This window comes from Sus scrofa, chromosome 1 (assembly GCF_054392235.1).
Source record: "Sus scrofa isolate SSC_HxYL_T2T_F1_AM1 chromosome 1, Sscrofa_HxYL_maternal_Yorkshire_Landrace_v2.0, whole genome shotgun sequence".
In the NCBI taxonomy this organism is placed as follows: Eukaryota; Metazoa; Chordata; class Mammalia; order Artiodactyla; family Suidae; genus Sus; species Sus scrofa.
In genome coordinates, this window is record NC_139383.1 from 283,644,050 (window position 1) to 283,665,500 (window position 21,451).

General features: G+C 47.7%; 1 protein-coding gene and 1 long non-coding RNA gene across 16 annotated transcripts in view; one reads left to right on the top strand and one right to left on the bottom strand.

Annotated features, from left to right (window-relative positions):
- Positions 1–21,451, top strand: part of GPR107 (G protein-coupled receptor 107) — a 64,877-nt gene that overhangs the window by 10,201 nt on the left and 33,225 nt on the right. For 8 of the 13 annotated variants that reach the window (XR_014829173.1, XR_014829171.1, XR_014829172.1 and 5 more), the window contains exons 2-10: positions 4,832–4,954; positions 5,625–5,675; positions 5,905–5,984; positions 6,908–7,047; positions 9,485–9,522; positions 10,780–10,836; positions 14,963–15,073; positions 15,752–15,885; positions 20,421–20,496. Coding sequence is in view for 6 of the 13 variants with exons in the window: in XM_084998795.1 (XP_084854921.1) it covers positions 4,832–4,954; positions 5,625–5,675; positions 5,905–5,984; positions 6,908–7,047; positions 9,485–9,522; positions 10,780–10,836; positions 14,963–15,073; positions 15,752–15,885; positions 20,421–20,496 (810 nt within the window). In the remaining 7 variants the exon portion in view is untranslated. Of the gene's footprint in view, positions 1–4,831; positions 4,955–5,624; positions 5,676–5,904; positions 5,985–6,907; positions 7,060–9,484; positions 9,523–10,779; positions 10,837–14,962; positions 15,074–15,751; positions 15,886–20,420; positions 20,497–21,451 lie in introns of all 13 variants that reach the window. The other 5 variants (XR_014829170.1, XM_084998788.1, XM_084998796.1 and 2 more) reach the window with 3 other exon arrangements.
- LOC102158087 (uncharacterized) lies at positions 10,699–18,920 on the bottom strand. Of its 3 annotated transcripts, none has more exons than XR_014829225.1 (3): positions 17,453–18,920; positions 16,623–16,801; positions 10,699–11,438 (listed from the first exon to the last, which is right to left on the bottom strand). It is a non-coding gene; the product is annotated as an uncharacterized LOC102158087 (long non-coding RNA). The 3 variants fall into 3 exon arrangements; XR_014829224.1 differs by having other exon boundaries at positions 10,699–13,508; positions 17,453–18,314; XR_014829226.1 differs by lacking the exon at positions 10,699–11,438 and adding an exon at positions 14,117–15,716 and having other exon boundaries at positions 17,453–18,255.

Here is a 21,451-nt window from a genome sequence, read left to right on the forward strand (position 1 = left end):
CTTATTCAAGAGACTGTCCTTTCCCTCCTGTGTTTTCTTTGCCTCTTTGTCTAAGAGAGTTGACCATAAATGAGTGGATTTATTTCTGGCTCTGTTTTCCGTTCCATCAGTCTATGTGTCTCTTCTTTTATGCCAATACCTTACTGTTTTGATTACTACAGCTTTGTAGTATATTTCAGAATCAGTCAGTGTGATGCTTCCAGCTTTGTTCTTCTTGAGATTGCTTTAGCTATTTTAGGTCTTTTGTGGTTCCTTGTGAATTTAGAATTGTTCTATGTCTGTGGAAAATGCCATTGGAATTTTGATTGGGATTACATTGCATAGTATAGATAGTATGGACCTTTTAACAATATTCTCCCAGTCCATGAATATAGCTTCTCTCTCCATTCACTTGAGTCGTTTTCAATTTCTTTCATCAGTGTTTTTGTAATTTTCAGTGTATAGATCTTTCATCTTTTTGGTGAGATTTATTCCTAAATATTTTATTGTTTTTCATGCTGTTGAAAATGGAACTGATTCTGTTTCTCTTTCATATATTTCGTTGTCATTGTATAAGAAGTGCTGCAGATTTTTATATATTGATTTTGTCCTGCAACTTTACTGAATTTATTAATTTCTATAGTTTCTTTTTTTTTTTTCTTTCTTTTTTTTTTTTTTTTTTAGGGCATGTGGAGGTTCCCAGACTAGGGGTCTAATTGGAGCTACAGCTGCCAGCCTACACCACAGCCACAGCAACGTGGGATCCGAGCCTTGTCTGCAACTTACACCGCAGCGCACAGCAACGCTGGGTCTTAACCCAATGAGCAAGGCCAGGGATCGAACCTGCAATGTCATGGTTCCTAGTCGGATTCATTTCCACTGTGCCATAATGGGAACTCCTCAGTAGTTTCTTGGCAGATTCTTTTTTTTTTTTTTTTTTTAACTGTTATTTATTTATTTATTTTTTGTTTTTTTGCCATTTCTAGGGCCGCTCCTGCAGCATATAGAGGTTCCCAAGCCAGGGGTCTAATCGGAGCTATAGCCGCTGGCCTACACCACAGCTCACAGCAACGCCGGATCCTTAACCCACTGAGCAAGGGCAGGGACCGAACCCGAAACCTCATGGTTCCTAGTTGGATTCGTCAACCACTGCGCCACGACAGGAACTCCTCTTGGCAGATTCTTTAGTGTTTTCTGCATATAAGGTCATGTTATCTGCAAATAGAGACAGTTTTACTTCTTACTTTCCAATTTGGATACCTGTTGTTTTTATTGCTCTGGCTGGAACTTGCAGTACTTTGTCGCCTAAGAGTGGTGAGAGTAGGCATCCTTGTTTGGTTCTGTTCTTGGAAAGTTTTCATCTTTTCAGTTTTGAGTATTATGTTAACTGTGGTTTTGTCATGTTACAGCCATATTATGCTCATGTATATTCCTTACATACCTAATTTGTTGAGAGTCTTTATCATGAATGGATGTTGTACTTGTCAAATGCTTTTTCTGTATATGTTGAAATAATCATAGGATTTTTTCCCCCTTCACTTCATTAATGTGGTGTGGCACATTTATTGATTTATATTTGTTGAACCATCTTTGCATCTCAGGGGTACATTTCATTTGATCATGGTGTCTGATCCTTTTAATATGCTTCTGAATTTAGTTTGTTAGTATTTTTTTTGTTTTGTTTTGTTTTGTCTTTTTGCCTTTTCTAGGGCTGCTCCCTCGGCATATGGAGGTTCCCAGGCTAGGGGTCAAATCGGAGCTGTAGCTGCCGGCCTACACCACAGCCACAGCAATGCCAGATCTGAGCCATGTCTTAGACCTACACCACAGCTCACAGCAACACCAGATCTTTAACCCACTGAGCAAGGCCAGGGATGGAACCCTCAACCTCATGGTTCCTAGTTGGATTTGTTAACCACTGTGCCACGACGGGAACTCCTAGTTTGTTAGTATTTTGTTGGAGATTTTTGCATCTTTGTTCATCAAGGATATTGGCTCATAATTTCCTTTTCTTTTTTTTAAAAAAAGCCATTGAATGGTACACTTTATTTATTTATTTATTGTCTTTTTGTCTTTTTAAGGCCGCGCCTGTGGCATATGGAAGTTCCAAGGCTAAGGGTCTGATCTGAGCTGTAGCTGCCGGCCTACACCACAGCCACAGCAATGCCAGATCCGAGCTGCATCTGTGACCTACACCACAGCTCATGGCAGCACTGGATCCTCAACCCGCTGAGCGAGGCCAGGGATGGAACCCTCAACCTCATGGTTCCTAATCGGATTTGCTTCCGCTGTGCCACGACGGGAATGCCATAATTTTCTTTTTCTTGTAGCGTCCTCGTAGGCTTGGTATCAGGATAATTCTGGCCTTGTAAAATAAGTGTGGAAGTGTTCCCTCCTCTTTAGGTTTTTGGAAGAGTCAGAGATGCATCAGTGTTCATTTTCCCTTGACCGATTGAATAGCAGTTCAGTCTTCTTATTCGTTATTGGTCTGTTCCGATTTTCTGTTTCTTCGTGATCGAGCCTTGGTATGTTGCGTGTGTCTAGGAGCGTGGACATTGCTTCTGGCGATCTAACCTGCATTTGGTGTGACGCTGTGATTACTTTCCCACGTGAGGGGGTGGTGGTATGCAACTGGCCTTCACTTCAGATCTGCCTCTTGCAGTCTGCACGGTCTAGGGTGGTCATTTCACCTCTGAACTCGTCTTCATCCCTGTCGTGGGGACGCTGCTCTTAACTCCCTGGCTGAGCGAGGAGTAGATTCGTGGGAAAGCTCCTGGCCTATGACCCAGTTTGGGATGTGCTGAAACCGTGGAGTTGTGATGCCGGTAGGACTGTTTAAAACAGTCTTCAAAAACATGTTTTTAATGGCATTGTATTATCAGGTGAAATGCTTTATAAAAGTAAGAAAAGGCTCAGTTCTCTTGTGGCTCAGTGGGTTTGGGATCCAGCGTTGTCACTGCTGTGGTACGGGGTTTGGTCCCTGGCCCGGGCTTCCGCATGCTGGGAGTGCGGCCAAAAAAAATAAAGGGAGAGAAAACAGTGAAGGAGTGTACTATTTGTACAGAAAAAAATAACTGTCGTATGGTTGAAATTGTAACATTTTCCTTAAAAAAACCTAGAAAATATACATCGAGCTGGACTAAATGACAACAAAGCTTCCATTTTCCTGCACAGCATCTAAATGCAGGATAAATTAGAGCAAGCATGCTTTTAATATTTAAACTTTGTTGAAGTATAATATATATGCTAAAAAAAAATACTCATTTTGTAAGCGTGCGACTCAGTGAGTTTCTACTGCGTAAGAACACTTGTACAACCAGCGATGTTACCCAGGCACTTTCAGAAGCTCCTTAAGGCCCCTCCCCTGCAAGTGACTGCAAAGTCTGTCCCTCCTGGGAATCACCAACCACCGTCCTGACCTCTGTCACCATGGAGTATTTCCCCCTTGTTTGAATTTCGTTTTTCTTTCTTTTCTTTTTTTTTTTTTTTTTGTCTTTTTAGGCCTGCACCCACGACATATGGAAGTTCCCAGGCTAGGGGTTGAATTGGAGCCGCAGCTGCTGGTCTACACCACAACCACAGCAACGCAGGATCTAAGTCGCAACCCACTGAGTGAGGCCAGGGGTCAAATCTGCATTCTCATAGATACTTATGGGGTTCATAACTGCTGAGCCACAGCTGGAACTCCTGAATTTCTTATATCTGTGGTCATTATGGCTTATTTTACTTAGTATTATGTCTGTGAGATTCATCCTTGTTGCGTGGGGCAGGAATTTTTTCATTTTCTTTCATTCTTCCTCTGTAGCCTGTTTCATCTGGGGATTTTGCCAGAATATTAAGCCCTAATGTCCTGGGGGATCCATCATATATAGTTGAATTAATTTCTCTCCTGCGCATCTAGAATGGTAGTAGCTTTGCAACTTCTTTGGGAGAACTGAGAAGATATCCACTCAGATCATGTTCTGTGGGGATTAACCTCAGAAGCCTGAGAAAGGCTGGGAGCTTTGGCTTCTCCGGGTCTTGGGGTCTGGCAGCTTGCCAGTGTCTTCTAGCAGATGACTTCTAGTCTCTTATCTGGCCTTTTTTTTTTCCTCCCTGGGAGTTCGGGTTTGCCGCGGGCTGTGCCGTCCCACCCAGAAGTGGAAGTCCGGCAGATGCATGGCTGGGCTCCTAGAAAGACAGGGGCAGTCCCAGGACCAGAAAAAGGCGAGGGAGAGAAGGAGCCGAAACCGCAGTGGGCAGAGTAACACAGGCCAGGGCTGCCCAGAGGCATGGAGATTTAGACCCAGAGCCTTGGATTTTGAACAGCTGTTGGCAGGGAGCAGGAGCCAAACCCTCGACCCAGGCAGGGAGAGAACTGGCCTGTACCTGTCGCCTCCGCCCGTCGTGGCGGACTCTCACAGAGCTCCCTTCCTTGAGTGGGAGGGGGGCCAGTAAAATGAGCAGGGTCCCCTTTGATTTTTCTGCTGAAGGTCTGATCCACAGCCTCTCGCCATAGGCGCTTGGTGTTTGCAATTAAACCTACCTAAACCATTCTTTCTCCTTCTCTGGAATGCACCTTCCAGCAGGCCATCCAGTCTGCCTCCGGGACCCTTACAGACACATTGGAATGAATCAGATTTCTTGTGTGCTTCCTCCTGCAAACAGTTGTTGCTGTCTTACACATTTCTGTTGAGTCTTCTTCAGCTTTTGGGGCAAGATGTGTAGCACAGCTGTTACATATTACTGAGTGTGCGGAAGCATTGGCTGGCTGGCCGGAAACTCAGTACCATGGTTTTTCAAGCAAGTGAATAAGTTAAACAATCACGTTCACCTCTCCATGTTACTAATTCCACCACTGCACATCTTTTAGGACGACGTGAGGCATAAGGTTCATCTGAACACTTTTGGATTCTTCAAGAATGGGTACATGATGGTGAATGTCAGTAGCCTTTCAGTGAATGAGCCTGAAGGAGCCACAGACAAGGACGCAACTGTAAGTGCCTTTCCAGGAGATCAAGGCTTTTACCCTTTTCTCTTGCTTAGGTGAGACGTATCAGAATACAGAGAAAATTAAACTTGTGGGGAGTTCCCTGGTAGCATAGCAGTTAAGGGTCTAGCATTGTTACTGCTGTGACACAGGTTCAATCCCTGGTCCAGGAACTTTTGCATGTTGTGGGTGTGACCATAAAACAAACTTAACTTGTGAGCAGGCATTGGATAGTTTCACTTTTAACACTTAGATTGTAATTCTTTTTTTTTTTTTTTTAGTCTTTTTAAGGCTGCACCCGCAGCATATGGAAATCCCAGGCTAGGGGTCGAATTGGAGCTGCAGCTGCCAGCCTACATCACAGCCAGAGCAATGCCGGAGCCAAGCTGCGTCTCGACCTACACTCATGGCCACACTGGATTCTTAACCCACCGAGCGGACCAGAGATGGAACCCGCATCCTCCTGGATACTAGTTGGGTTCATTACTGTAGAGCCATGATGGGAACTCCTCAGTTGTGGTTGTTGAATAATTTTCGTAACAACTGATCCTTCTTACAAAATAAATGTTGAGATAACCGAGAGGAGGCCAGGCCAGGAGAGTCAGCTTTTCCCGAGGAGTAGGAAAGGGTGGACGCATCGCATGGTTATTTGCTTCTCCTGTTTTTACCCTCTCAGATTGGATTCAGCCTAGACCGTACAAAGAATGATGGATTTTCTTCTTACCTGGTGAGCATCGAAGGCACGACCTGGTCAGTCTCTACTCGCATGCCCAAGACACTGGGAGGGACACCTGCCTCTGTCACTGCTGTTTTCTTGAGGTGGTGGCAGCTTTCACCCACCGTTGTGCTGGGGGAACGCAGCCTGGGCCCCTTATTTGCTTTGTGCCTAAAAACATTTTGTTCTAGTTCTCGTGTGAGTGGATAAGGTGATGTGTAATTGGGTCTTCCTTTCCCAGGATGAAGATGTGGATTATTGTATTTTAAAGAAACAGTTCACCTCTGTCACCCTTCTAATCCTAAACATCTCCAGAAGTGAGTAAGTAAAGCTAATAATCCTTCCGGTCAATCCTCGAGCAGAGTTAGGGGGGATTTGGTAGTGGAGCTAACACTGGGTGTCGGCCCCACGGCAAATACTTTGCTGAGTCCTGGAGATTACAGACGAGATGGGGCGACAGAGGGCCAGTCCTGGAGGAGTTTATGGATGAGGGAGGGAGCCAGGGCAGCAAGACAGATGATGACAGCGAACTAGGAGTTCGGTAGAGACCGGTTGGAAGAGAAGCGAAGTGTAGGCACGACCAGCTTTCTCCAGAACAGACGGCACGGATGAGTAAGAAAGGGAAGAGCACTTCAGGCACCAGGGTGTCATGTGCAAGGGCAGGGCGGCGTGAAATAGCGTGACGCGGTCAGCGGCGCAGGTGCCTCGCAGCCCGCCTGGGGGAGGCAGTGCTGGCAGTGCTCCCCTTGATGCAAGTGGCCCAGCAGGTGGAGGTCACGTGTCTGCCCAGGCATGGGAGCTCGCCGGCCCCCCAGGCAGGATGGGGCAGATAAAATTGGGGTTGCAAGCTGCTACGAGTGTTCGCTGCCCCTCGCGTACTCCCCAAGGCTTTGCTTTAACATCTTCTTGGCTTTTCATCTCCCGTTGCTCTCCCCACTGCACCACCTTGTGAACACACTGCAGATACTTTGGGGGGAGATGGACACGTCTGCACCATATGGGTGCTACGAACTTAAGCTTTAGAGTGAGGCTGCCCGGGGCCTCGTCCCGCTGCCGACCAGCTTTCGGTGGAATGCTTCCGCGTCCGCATCTGCCAAGTGCGGATGGTCGAGTCTGCATCTTGGGCATCCTGGGTCTGCCTGAGGTGGTGGCCCTTGAGCTGGTGGACCAATGCCTGGCTTGGGACATTTCACGGTCATAAGCATTTCTTTGAACTCTTCTTCTTCTGTCTTATTTGAATACAGAGTGAAAGTAAAATCTCCCCCAGAAGCCGGTACCCAGTTACCAAAGATCATCTTCAACAAGGACGAGAAGGTCCTCGGTCAGAGCCCGGAGCCTGCCGTTAGCCCTGTTTCAGCAGGCAGCCAGACGCAGAAAAAGCAAGGTAAACCGTCAGGTAGAAGCTAGCATTCTCTTTTTTTTTGGATCCTGCTGTATAGATTCTTTTTGTTCCTAACTAAAATCAAATACGATCTTAGCATTTTTTTAATTTTCGAGGTGAACAAATTAAAAAAAAAAAAGTGGGAAAGATGAAAAAAGAATAGTCATCTCTTCTTACTCCCAGTGTTAGAATTTTAGTAATTTATGTTTCCTTCTAAACTTGTTTCCTAAGTGTAAAACATTTGATTTTTTTTTTTTTTTTAATTTATTTTTTTGCTGTACCTGCAGCACATGGAAGTTCCTGGGCTGGGTGAGGGTTGGATCCGGGCTATGCCTTACCCCCCAGCTGTGGAAACCACAGTGGGAACTCCTAAAACATTCGATTTTTAAAATGCATAGTTGGAGTTCCCTGGTGGCTTAGTGGTTAAAGGACTGGGGGTTGTCCAGTGCTGTGACTTGGGTCACTTGCTGCCGCACAGGTTTAATCCCTGGCCCGATAACTTCCATATGCCACAGGCACAGCCAGATAAAACAAACCCAAAAAATCATAGTCATGTTTATAATTTTATAAATATCCCTGTTCACTTAACGTTAAGATATTTCATACTTATCAGATACCCATTAAATGAATATTGTAACGTGCTCAGCCTTTCACCTTAAGGAGACATATTTCCATTTTGATGCTATCATAAAACATTTCTGAGAGTTCCCTTGTGGTGCAGGGTTAATGATCCAGCATTGTCACTGCTGTGGTGTGGGTTTGATCCCTGGCCTGAAACTTCCACATGCTTTGCGCCTGGCCAAACAAACACGAAACCTTGCCTCAACGATACGCCAATAAAATTTATTAAAAAACAAAAACAAAAAAAAGAAACATTGCTGTATCAGATACCTTTGTTTGTAGAACTTTTTTCTCATGGAGAGCTTAACTTTCTTTAAAGTTTGTTTTATTAAGGTATAGTTGACTTACAGTGTTGTGTCAGTTTCGGCTGTACCGCAGAGCGACCCTGTCATCCCTCCATGTACATCCATCCTCATACTGTCCTCCCTCATGTTCTATCGCAGGTGACGGTGTAGTTCTCTGCTGTACAACAGGACCGCATTGCTTATCCACTCTTTTTGTTTTTATTTATTTACTTTTTGCCCCTCCTGCGGCATATGGAGGTTCCCAGGCTAGGGGTCAAATCGGAGCTTCAGCTGCCAACCTATGCCACAGCCACAGCAGTGCCAGATCCGAGCTGTGTCTGCGACCTGCACCACAGCTCACGGCCACGCCAGTTCCTCAACCCACTGACTGAGGCCAGGGATCGAACCCGCATCCTCATGGATCCCGGTGAGGTTTGTTAAGTGCTGAACCAAGACAGGAACGCCTCCGTTTTGTTTTGTTTTTTAATCCTAAGGTGAAGGGCAGAAAGGTTGATTTTAAGTTGCTCTTACTGCCCAGTGCGCTTTTTTCCGTATGTTGATTAGCCAGTTTATATTGGTCATGTCTTTTCTTAACCGTCAGGTTTATCTCATAATTTTATATGGGTTCTTTAAAGATAACTTGCTATTTATTGTGTAATTATTTATATTTTTCCTCAGTTAGTCAAAATTCTAACCCAGATGGGAGGGCACACAGAAGTGTCACATTCGTGTGATGATGTAGTTTCGTGTATGTCCACCACCCCCTTGTCCAGGTTCCTTGGGGTCAAATGACCATTCCCTGGGCAGAAAATCTTCTTTGCCCTCTTCTTATTCTGAAACTCTCTCCCTTCCTGCAGGGAGTTTGAGATGCTGTCTTCCTCACAAGGAGTATCTTCAACAGAAATGAGACACAGATGCCCCTCTCTGTTCCATGAAGGAGTCATTAGCAACCCTAGCACTCCTTTCTGTGCGGAAAAATGGGTGCTTTAAGCTAATACTATTTGCTGTTTTTCTATGTATGTAAATACATCTCATATATGTATATCTTTTTTTTTTCAAACAATGATGGTTTCAAATGTAATTGCATAGAAAATAAGGGAGGTCATTCTACGTAGCGTCTCTGGCAGTAACTGTACTAGGTGATTTGGGAGTGATTTCCATCTTTGGTGCTGAGTAGTATCTTTTTTTTGGGGGGGGGTCCACATCTGCAGCATGTGGAAGTTCCTGGGCCAGTGATCGGACCCAAGGCACTTCAGTGACCATGCCGGATCCTTAACCTGCTGTGCCATAGGGAACTCCCTGAATATTCTCATTTGTTAGACTACATTTATAATGGAACAGGTTCCTATTTGTGGCTTCTATAGCCCAAGGGTATTTTGGATTCTGAGGAAATGGCAGTTCACATGATAGCATGTGGCCTCCCCTTTTTGATTGTTTGAATTATTTGATATTAGACAAGCTAGAGTCTAATAAAGAGATTCTAAATATCCTTAGGAGCTCTCATGATAATCTCTTCTAAATTGTTCTGATTCCAGACAGTGGAAAGTCCAAAAGGAGTACAGTGGATTCAAAGGTAAGAACTACCCCCACCCTGTGCGCTCAGCTTTGGTGAGTGTACGTGTGTGTAGTTGTGGACTTGCACACACATCCGTCTGCAGGCCTTCTCTTGGGACAGATGACACTCGGACAGCTTGACCGTCAAGTTGAGCGCTGAGCTCTGTAGCCTTGGCGTGAGGAGAGAGGAGGCGAGCTGTGTGGCAGCCCCGAGGGAGGTGTCCGCAGCGCCTGAGGTCGGGGGTTGTCTGGGGAGAGGAGAAGGGAGGGGAAGGAAGCGCATCAGGGGCAGAAATGAGCCTCTCGCGAGGCGGGCACTGGCCTGTTGGAAGTAAAAGGTCGTAGGTATTTGCAGGCAGCAGACAGAGGGACCCAAATGGTAGCGAGCCAGAAAATTGAAGGTGTGGAGGCACAGAAAATAGGAAGTCGGCGTGTGTTCTCGATCAGGCTCTAGTGTGAAGCCTAAAGCCAAGGGGGAGGTCGTCGTCCTGACGGGAACTCACAGGGCAGCCTTGAGGAGGGACCGTGAACTTGGAGGGTCTTGGCCGAAGGCTGTCGGGATAATACAGGCCTAGGGCGATGACGGTCTGAGCTAGAGCAGAGCTTTGGAAGGTGAAATAAGGGGGCGCCGTTTGGGGGTGGCGGGAGGGTAGGAGATGAGGTGGATTTTCCCCCCAGAGGGGTAGGGAGTAGAAGTAGCAGAAGGAAAAACGGGCACGTTTGGTTTGGGATGTCTTGGTTTTTCAGTGAAGGGGCATCCAAGTGGCAGTATTTGATTTTGTTTTGTTTTAACAGCTTCATTGAGGTATAATTAATATATAGTACACTGCACATATTTAAAGGGACAGTTCGATGCGTTTTGACTTATGTACTCCTGTGAAACCACCACCAGAACCAAGAGGTGAACACATCCATCAACCTGAGAGTGTCTCCTGCCCCTTTGTCAGCCCCTTGTCCCTAAGTAACCACTGATCTGTCGGTTGGCATCTGCCATTTAGCCGAAGCCTTAAGAATAGAGGGGTGCTCCAGTGGGGAATCAGGGGTTACTGGAGAGAGAGGAGGTAGCTGAGAAAAGGAAATGGTTAAAGAATTACCTTATTCTCCGTGAAAGGGGATTTCAAATACCTTGAAAAGATGGGGAATTTCTTTTTCGGAAAGTATTTGCAGACCAGAAAATATATTGAGGCTTTTGGAGTTTTTTTTTTAATTCTTATTTTTATTAGCCTATTTTGTCTACCAGTACTATCCTAAAATAGGCTGTTATGTCTTTTTTTAGGCAACAGGCGAGAAATCCTTTTCCGTTCGTAATAATGATGGGGCAGTTTCATTTCAGGTATGTAGTCTCTTTGGGGAAGGCTTTGTGGAATTTATCTCTGCCATGTAAAAGGGTGTGTTTTGAAAGGAATTTCGACTTTGGGAATAATGATTTAGATACGCCGCCTGTCCAGTCACTTGAATATGTACGGTAGCTCTTCCTTCCATAGCAGACCTCCAGAGTGGCTCTTATTTACCCACCACGTATCCCATCGTAAGTCTCTGAGAGAGAATAACTTTGCGAATGTGAACGCAAGTGCCAAGACCCCGATTCCAACCCGGCTCTCCCAGCTGTCCCCATAGCTCTGACTCTTTAATCCCATTCAGAGAGTCAACGGCCGTAGCACCCTGCACATGCCCAGTCTCCCAGGAGTCTGTCAGGAGCACAAAAGTCTACACCTGAAAGGACCCTTGGTGGTCATTTGGGTGGTGCTGTCCCTTCAGAGGTGGGTCATCGAGACCCAGAGGCCCGAGTGACCTGCTCAGCCGTCGCAGTTGCTTCTGGCAGCAGCATGGTTGTGTTGGGTGTGGAGTAGGACTTTGGACTGGATCTCAGAGCCCACGTACTAGCTGGTGACCTTGGACAACTCACGTAACTTCTGAACCTCTCTCCTTAATCATCTGAAAGTGGAAAATGATGGCCACTGTCTCATACGGTTCTTAGGTGTATTGTAAAAAAATAAAAAATAAATAAAAATAAAGGGCTTTGTCAAGCACTATACAAATAATCTTGTATCATTAATGTATAAGAATCACTGCCTCTTTTCTAACCAGATTTCATTCCTCGAGGTGTCATTTGCTTAGGGTGAAATGCATGCGTCCTGAGTGCATGTACCCATGTAACCCGCTCAGGAGTCTGTACTGTTGTCACCTCTGAAAGTCCCCCACCCCTGCATCCACTGTCCTGACTTCTTTCACCATAGATTCTTTTGCCCAACAGTTTATATGTTCTGTAAGTTTGGTGACCATCAGTCATTTTTTTTTTCTTTTTTTTTTAGGGCCACACCTGCGGCATATAAAAGTTTCCAGGCTAGGAATCAAATCAGAGCTGCGGCTGCCAGCCACACCCACAGCCTCAACAACAGCAACACGGGATCTGAGCCACATCTGCACCTGTGTCGTAGCTCAGTGCCAGATCTTCATCCCCCTGAGTGACGCCAGGGATCAGACCTGCACCTTCATGGGCTCCAGTTGGGTTCTTCACCCACTGAGCCACAACGGGAACTCTGAGTGTCGGTGGTAACAGCTAACCGAGAGCTCGTGGGCTGCTCACCTGCCCTGAATCCTCAGCAGCCTCCTGTCTGTCTCGGTGTGGAAGCCCCTGCCCCTCCACTGCCCTCCCAGCCCACGTGGTCTGGCTGCTGTCAATTCTGTGACCTCAGCTCCTGTTTCCTCCCCACCCTAGTTGTTATCTGCTCCAGCCACACAGGCCACCTTGGGCTCTGCTCCAGCTGTACCCGCTGGAGGAATGTTTGTCCCTCGCAATCTGCATGATTCATTTCTTCCTCCTCCAAGTCTTTGCTCAAGTGTTACCTTGTCTACAAAGCTTCCCCCCAGTCACCCTATTTTATTTTATTTTGTTTTTTGTCTTGTCGGGCCACACCTTGTAGGGCATATGGAGGTTCCCAGGTTAGGGGTCCAATTGGAACTGTAGCCACCACCCTACGCCAGAACCACAGCAGCTTGGAATCCGAGCCTGTCTGTGCCCTACACCACAGCTCACGGATCCTTAACCCACTGAGCAAGGCCAGGGATCGAACCCGAATCCTCATGGAGGCTCGTCAGGTTTGCTAACCGCTGAGCCATGACGGAAGCTCCAGAAAGTTGTTTTTTTTAAGTCACAGAAGGAAAGCGTTTGTAGGATATACGTTTGTCAGTTAACTGATGCTTTGTGTCAGGGTGAGAGTCGAGGGGAGAGCAGCACTCGTGGTGATTCGGAGTATTGGTTGAAACAGCCAGTTCACTGGGGTCTCGGGATGCATAAAACAGGCAGCACCTAAGACGGACAGCGTGTTTGTTCTCTGGCTTCTCTCTCCTTGTGGAGGAATCAGTAGGTGGCTCTCGCTGCTCTGCCAGCCGGGGTCCTCCCCGATTTGGACAGTACAGGTTTGGATGGAGTTTCTGCGCCGTCCTCAGCATAGGCGTGATGGTTTATCCACCTGAAGCAGGAAGGGGACTGTCGAGCGTTCTCCCAGCTCTGCAGTTTTCGTTTTTGCTTTATTTTGTTCTGTTTATTTTTCCTTTAAGGGTCAGGTGCCTCCTCCGATCCACCGTGATGGTTCTGTTATTTGGTTTTTTTTAACATTTTTTTTAGAAACTTCATCTGAGTCTTACATTTGGAGTTAAAAGTTACTAACACATTGAGAAAACTTTTCTTTTTCTGGCTGCCTTGGGTGGACAGAAATACATGCTCTCGCTTTACGGTGGTGAGTTTGGGACGTGCTTTAACAGATTAGTTTCAGCTTGAATATTCTTGGTCTTTTATTTCCGTCTTCATGTCAGATGTCTCCCTTTTTCCACCATCCTTTTTAATTTGGAGGCACAGTACATAGAGAAGAGTACATACTACTTACGTTGAGTACAGAGAGTTATAATCACCCTTGTAACCATCACCTGGGACAGGAGACAGGCCATCGCTAACACCCCAGAAACTCCACGTGTCCTCCTGTTTCTTCTCAGCTCTGGAGGAACCTGTCATGAAAAACGTTATCCTAACCACTTCCTCATTTTCTTTACAGTTTACCACCTATGTCTGTAGCCCTAAACCATACATTTTAGGCTTACAGTAAAATGTTCTCTAGAACTGACCAAGGAGTCACATTGTGTGGACTTATTATGTAAATAAAACATTCCTTTCTTTTTTTTTTTTCCTTTTTTTGGGCCGCAGCCTTGGCATACAAAAGTTCCCAAGCTAGGGATCCAATCAGAACTGCAGCTGCTGGCTATGCCACAGCCACACAGAATCTGAGCCAAGTCTGCGACCTACACCGCAGCTCACGGCAGCACGGGATCCTTAACCCACTGAGCGAGGCCAGGGATCAAACCCACATCCTCATGGATACTAGTCAATTTGTTTCTACTGCGCCACGAAGGGAACTCCCAAACATTTCTTGATTTATGTTACATTTCATCTGAATGCATGAAATATGTTGAAAACCAAAGAAAAATGTCTCAGTGTAGAAGATGTAGCCTCTGTTACTATGGCCTGAAATCAGACGGGTCATTTTGATGAGAGAATATGGTTCTCTACCTTTATCAGATGAATCTCCCTTTCTTTTTCTTCCTTCCTTCCTTCCTTCCTTCCTTCCTTCCTTCCTTCCTTCCTTCCCTCCTTTCTTTTTCTTTTTTTTGTCTTTTTAGGGCTGTACCCGAAGCATATGGAAGTTCCCAGGCTAGGGGTCGCATCCAAGCTGCAGCTGCCAGCCTGCACCACAGCCACAGCAGTGCCAGATCCAGGCTGTGTCTGTGACCTACAGCAACACCAGGTCCTTAACCCACTGAATGGGGCCAGGGAACGAACCCACATCCTCAAAGATACTGTTTAGGTTTGTTACCACTGAGCCACAGCGGGAACTCTCTTCTTCTCTTTTCAGAAGGTTTTTTGTTTGTTTCTTTTCTCTTTTGGCTGCACCCACGGCATGTGGAAGTTCCTGGGCCAGAGATCAAACCAGCGCCACAGCGGAGACCCGAGGCGCTGCAGTGACAATGCCTGATCCTTAACCAGCTGAGCCATAAGAGAGCTCCCAGAAGTTTTTGTTTTTACATAGAGAGCAAAACAACCATATATGCTGTCTTGAAGACTAGACAGCTACTTCTTAGGCTAGCTCTGCAAACTCCTGCAAAACCCCGTCTCTGCTGGACAGCGATGTGATAAAGCAAACGTCGGCAGCTGCTCATGTGTCGTGAGTTCATAGGTACTCACTGTACAGTCGCGTCAGCTTTCCTGTTGGCGTGGAACTGTTTGTACCAGGACATTCGGAGGGACATTAGAAAACGTCTGTTTAGACTCTGCTCTGGGAGAGTTCGATTAATTTAAATAAGTGGTCTCTTTTCTCCTGTTCATCGTGTTCATGATTTATTTCTAGGATTTAAACATTTTAGCTGAGGATTTGGCACCTTAATTTTTTTTTCTTCTTCCCTTTCAGTTTTTCTTTAACATCAGCACTGATGACCAAGAAGGCCTGTACAGTCTTTATTTTCATAAATGCCCTGGAAGCAAAATAAGGTCTAATGACAAGTTTTCATTCAGCCTTGATGTGAGTACCACATGGAAGCTGTCCCACATGCGTTTTGTCAGCCGTGTAAGATGTGAGGCATTTCTTTCTTTGTAAGAGTGGTTTGGTTTTGCTTTCGTTTTTTGCTTTTTAGGGCTGAACCCACAGTGTATGGAGGTTCCCAGGCTAGGGGTACCATGGGAGCTGGAGCTGCCGGCCTACACCACAGCCACAGCACCACCAGATCTGAGCCATGTCTGCAACCCACGCGGCAACACCGGATCCTTAACCCACTGAGCAAGGCCAGGGATCGAACCCGAGTCCTCATGGACACTCGTTGGGTTCTTTACTGCTGAGCCACAGTGGGAACTCCCTGTAAGAGTAGTTTTAACAACACTGAAGCAGAGTGAGAGGAAAAGGTGGCCAGAGTAACATTTCTCTTGGTGGGCAGCATGGTTCCGGGGAAGATTCCTAAATGAGAAAATAGAAAGGCATGCGGGATGTTTTTACACTTCAGCCTGTGCAGTTAGAATGTGGTGGTTGTGCCTGTCAGTCTCCTCTAACTCAGTTTCAAAAAGAACGTGCTTGTCATCTTCTGGTCCTCGTTTTCTTAGGCTTCCGCGAACCAGCCAGGATTACGAATGGCTGAATGTGTGATCGGGGATCGCGTGTGGGTGATGTGTTCCTGAAAAGTAAAACTTAATTTCATGTTGGTTTCAGATTGAGATCACAGAGAAGAATCCTGACAGCTACCTCTCAGCGGGAGAGATTCCTCTCCCTAAATTATACATTTCCATGGCCTTTTTCTTTTTTCTCTCTGGGACTGTCTGGATCCACATCCTTCGCAAACGACGGTAAATTGTCATCTCCTTGAGCACCTCACCCAGGAGTGCTTCGGGGTTTGTGTACTTTGACCTTCTGCTGTCTTTTGAGCCCGGAGGGTCCGGCACCGGCAACCTCCTTCTCTTCAAAGGGCCTCTCCTCCCAGACAAAGGGAGGCTGTCCAGGAGCTTTGCCTGTGGGAGGCCTTTGCATGTCTCGGTGTTTGTTCACTTCCCATCGCTTTGTTTAAAGAGCAAATCCAAGTATTTCAGTAATACACAAGCAAAATGAAGTATATAGGCAAAGTGTTTCCACAGCGAAGACACCACCATCCAGGACTCAGAGTGAAGCCTGGGGTCCTGTTCAGGGGCATTCAGTCTTAGCAGAAGAGTGACAGTGGCCCAGTGCCTGGGTGAGAGCGTGGGGTTGCTGCCGAGTCCTGAACGCCCCAGCCCAGACTGAGCCCCGGAGGCCTGTCACCTGAGAAAACCTTGTCAAAGCCACCTGCCTGGCCTGGCCTTTCTTCTGAAACCCCTGAGGCCTTAACTTCCTGTTCTTGGTACCTGAGGAGAGCAGCTGCATATGTGTGGCGCTAGTATTTAATTCTCTATCCCTTCCTCCAAAATTGAAAACAAAATACTATTTTGCAGTTAAAGAATATCTGAAGTCTTTGTTACCGTAAGGCTCATAAACGGTGTAAATGACAGTATATGAATATGGTTTTAATAAATTCACACAATAATTAAGCCCCCCCCCAAATACCAGATACCTCTTTCTCTGGAGCAGTGGGCAGGAATTGAGGCGTCTTTCATCTTTGGTGGCCGGAGTTTCTTCCAGTGGGCATGCTCGGCTTGGGCCCTGGGCTCTGCTGGATGCAGCTGCCAGTTCCTCTTTGTTGGAAGGAGCGTCTTGTTTACTTGTGAAGGACCCCGCATAGTCATGTTTGGACTAGAGATTAGGCAGTCATTAGTAAGGAGAAGAGAATCCTACAAATTCAGGCCATAAAAGGTGATGGCGGAGGTCTTGGTTTGTTTTAAAGAAAGTTTTTTGGGGAGTTCCCGTCGTGGCGCAGTGGTTAACGAATCCGACTAGGAACCATGAGGTTGCGGGTTCGGTCCCTGCCCTTGCTCAGTGGGTTAACGATCCGGCGTTGCCGTGGGCTGTGGTGTAGGTTGCAGACGCGGCTCGGATCCCGCGTTGCTGTGGCTCTGGCGTAGGCCGGTGGCTACAGCTCCGATTCAACCCCTAGCCTGGGAACCTCCATATGCCGCGGGAGCGGCCCAAGAACCAAGAAATAGCAACAACAACAAAAGACAAAAAAAAAAAAAAAAAAGAAAGTTTTGCTTTTACCTTTATCAGAAAAGTAAGAACTAGGAGTCAGAAGCCTGATTTCAAGTGTAAACCCTGACTCTTGCTGCCTGTGTGCTTCGCTTTACCCTAAATCTCTTTTTCCTTGGCCACAAAGCGAGGAGGATGATAATTGCCCTGCCTTCCTGCCCACGGCTTAGATCCTTAGGTCTGCGGTCTGACTCCCCCTGAAATAATGTGTCTTGAGAGGGCTTTGCAGATCAGGGTCTCTTGCAAAGATGGGGTACTCACCAAAGAGTTCAGCCAGACGTCCGGGGACTTTCATTTCCCTTTCGTGATACAGCAGTCATCGTCACTGGTTCAGTTACAGAAAATCATGGCAGCAGTTGAAAAACCTGTGGTCAAATGAGGCTGACCCACTTTGTACAACATACTTTCAACTTCTTGCTGAAGTATCACGTACCTGCAGAAAGGCCTAATTGCAGCCCTCGGCCCCTTCCCCATGTTCTTCCAGAAGCCTCACGCCAGCCGTGAGGTTGGTCACCCAGTCACATCGCGGCCGTGACTCCAGGGCTGCAGCGCATTTCACAGACTCGTGGCTGGAGGCGCCTCGAGATCTTGGCCTCCCACTTTTTCTGAGTTCTGTTGTGGGCCCCAGAGCCCAGGGAGAGGAGTCTCGGGGCAACAGGAAGGAAACGTGGGCAGCTGATGGCTCTTGGTGCCCGCTCTGTGCCCAGCCAGGCCCTGGGTGTTGTGGCTCCTTGAGGTCAGGGCCCGCCCATTTTCAGCAGAAGTTACTGAGGCCGAGCGCGATTACGGTCGTCTGGAGAAGCAGCATCTGAGCCAGGCCGGCGTGGCTCCAGAGCCCGCGTCCTCTCCTTCTGCGTCCCCGCCTGCCCCAGCCGTCCGTGCTGTGACTCGGCCGCAGGTGGCGGTGGCCTCGGGCGTGCGGGCGCGCACAGCCCTTGACGCTTTTGCGCTCTGGCTGAGTCTCGCTCCTACTCGGGAGAGCCTGCTGCTCTGGCCTTGCCTGCCCTGTGACCTTCAGGTAGGTAGGCCCTGGGGCAGGAAGGTACCAGGGCGGAACGCAGCCCGGAACCGGAACCGGAACCGGGGTGTGCGGCAGCTCCCCACACGCCCTCCCTCTCGTTCTGGGCGAGGCCCTCCCCTCTTCCGTTTCCTGTCCCCCTCCCTCCCTTCCCGTCCACTGCCAGCCCTGCCCTCGAGTGTGCTTAGTACGTGCTCTTGGGCATCTGCCTGGTCTCACGGACAAGGCGTGTTTAGGGGGGCGCATGTATTTCTAGCTTAGGTAAACCGTGCTGTCCCTGGGTGGTGTCTTTGGTACGTCTGTCACTCAGGGGCACCCTCTTGAAGATCTGCTCCCGTGGCCGTGCCTACATCCGGTTCATTAACGTTCAGCTGCGGCGCGTCCCCGACAGCGGGGGTCCCCACGTTGCCCTTGCCCGCCCCTTGATGGTGGACCCCCAGCTTGTCTTCATCTCCCACTCCCCCTCCTCCCTGTGCCTGGATGGCTCTGTGCAGCCTCAGAGGCACATTCTCAGAAGGTGGTGCCCGGGTTGTCCGACAGGACGTGAGCTGTGCCAGCTTGTACTTCTGCCATGTCCCCACCGACACCCACCTCTTACTTGTTTGCCAGTCTGATGGGTGTAAACTGGTCCCTCCTTTTCCTTTGCATTTCTCTGGTTAGTGATGTGAGTTCTCTTTGCAGGGACTTGTTCACCTTCTGGGTTTCCCCTCTGTGACGGCTTGAATTTGCATCTCTTTCTGTTGGATTTTCTGTCCTTTTTTTTGTTGTTCATTTGCATGAGTTCCTTGTGTATTTGGGTATCAGTCCCTTGTATGTCATAGACATTGCAAATTTCTTCTCCCAGTTGAATTGTTGACAAAAAATCTTTCATATTAATGGAGTCAAAGCTCTCTAAGTTTAGTCTTTTGGGCAGTGCCTCTTGGATCCCAAGAGGTCCATTCCTACTCCAGGGTCACAAAATGTGTATTTTATGTATAGCACGAGACCCCACCTGGGGGGTAAATGTGAAGCAGAGATCCAGCTTTCTTCATTTCTTACATGGTTTTTTTTTTTGCTATTGAGCACTAACTTTACCATTATTATTTTTTGGTTGCCCCCATGTCAATAAAACTATAAAATAACAAACAAACCCCACATAGCTATCAGTTAAGATAAAAGTTATTCTGTATTCTTTTCCTTTTTCTTTGTGGCCACACCCGAGGCATGTGGTTCCCAGGCCAGGGATTGAACCGGTGCCACAGCAGGGATCCTTAACCCGTTGCACCATAGGAGAGCTCCTAAGCTAACTTTTTTCTTCATTTCTTAGGTAGGTTTGAGCTGATTTTTTCCCCTCAGTGCCAGTTATTAAGCAGCCTGCTCTTTTCCCCCCAACATGGTGTCACCTTATGTTATCAAGCTCCCGTACACACATGAGTCTGTTTCTGAGCTTTCTGGTCTATTCTGTTGGTTTACTTGTCTGATGCTTCACCCGTTCCCCATTGTTGCTGTGGCGGCTTTGCCGGCCGTCTCACTATCTGAGAGTGGGAGTTCCCCCTGGAGCTCTTACTCACATCCTTGTTTGTTTAATAGAGTTTGAAGTTTTCCTCCATCTGGGTCTTGTGTGTCTCACTAGGTTAACCCAGGGCGAGACGGGAGAGGGTAGAGGAATCAAATGCCTGGCAGCCTGAAGGTGACCTGGTGCCTGTGGGGGACGAGGGAGGAGTGGCCTGGTGTGTTGGACAGGTCCCAGCTGTGAGAGGAGACCAGGGGGCAGGACCCAGCGCTTTCTCTGTGACCATCCCTCTGGCCTGGCTCCAGACCCACTCTCCTCGGGGCTGCAGGCTCCCCTGCAGCTATACCTCGTCACCTCCGCCTTCTGGGGATTTCATGCCGTTCTCATAGGTCCACCTGCCGCCTTCTCACCGCTGTGGGCTTTCCAAGGTGGTTTCTGGAGAGGAAGTGGGTGGCCTGGGCAGGCCTGGGAACCCCTCCCTCCCACCCTCAGTTCATAGCTCGGTTGCGTTCACGGCATTGAACCATACCTCAGAAATGACTTCGGGTTCCGTTCCAGGCCTTTGCTGCTGGCAGCAGCCACTTTTTAAAAAAGCTTCATGGTTGTGGTTTGCTTAGATTATAGTCACTGCCTTCTTATAAATATAAGATTTCTAGAGCTTTGGCTGTCCTTTGGGAGTATGGCCTGTTCCTTTAATTCTTTTCCCTCTGTTTTTTTAGGAATGATGTGTTTAAAATTCACTGGTTGATGGCGGCCCTTCCTTTCACCAAGTCCCTTTCCTTGGTGTTCCATGCGGTATGTATCCTTCTTTCGGGGGTCCTTTAGGAAGTGAGGGACAGAGGCTTTACCAGCAGGAAAAATAAATCAGTGGGCAGGGCACAGCAGTGGGTGTCCTGAAGCCGCCTTTGGTCTGGGAGGGACCGGTCACGGGTATAAATCATCAAGTCTCCTCAACACTAGACTCAGGACCTCTTCACACATGCCCTGCACACTCAGCGGTTTCTCCAAACACCTGCTGGTTTTTATGTTTTTGGTTTTGCTCCTCCCCACTCCCGCACACCGCCCCCTCCTGTCATTTCTTGAGCTAGGAGTGCCACCTGCTGAACTGTTCTCATGACTTATTTTTCCAAGTAATCCCCTTTTCCCAATTGATTTGAAGTTCAGTGTCAGCATATTTATTTGAGAGAAAACTGATGCTCTGAAGACAGTGGCATAAGAGTTGAGCTTAAGCAGTGGTTAACGAGTCTGACTAGGAACCATGAGGTTGCAGGTTTGATCCCTGGCCTCGCTCAGTGGGTTGAGGATCCGGCGTTGCTGTGAGCTGTGGTGTAGGTCGCAGACACGGCTCGGATCTGGTGTTGCTATGGCTCTGGTGTAGGTTGGCAGTTGTAGCTCCAATTGGATCCCTAGCCTGGGAACTTCCATATGCCGCGGGTGCGGCCCTAGAAAAGACAAAAGACAAAAAAAAGAATTGAGCTTAAGCTTTGTATGTTTAGTACTAATGCAAATGGGAATGAGTTGTGCCCATTTATGGGCCTCTGAGGCACCCAGGGCCACAGCTGTGAGGGTGACAGCCTCCAGACATGTGCTCAGGGTCCTACTCCACTTAGAAATGTTGCCCTGAGAGTTCCCGTTGTGTTTCACGGGGTTAACCCAACACAGTGTCTGTGAGGATGTAGGTTTGATCCCTGGCCTCACTCAGTGGGTTGAGGATCCTGTGTTGCTGTGAGCTACAACTAAGATGCAGCTC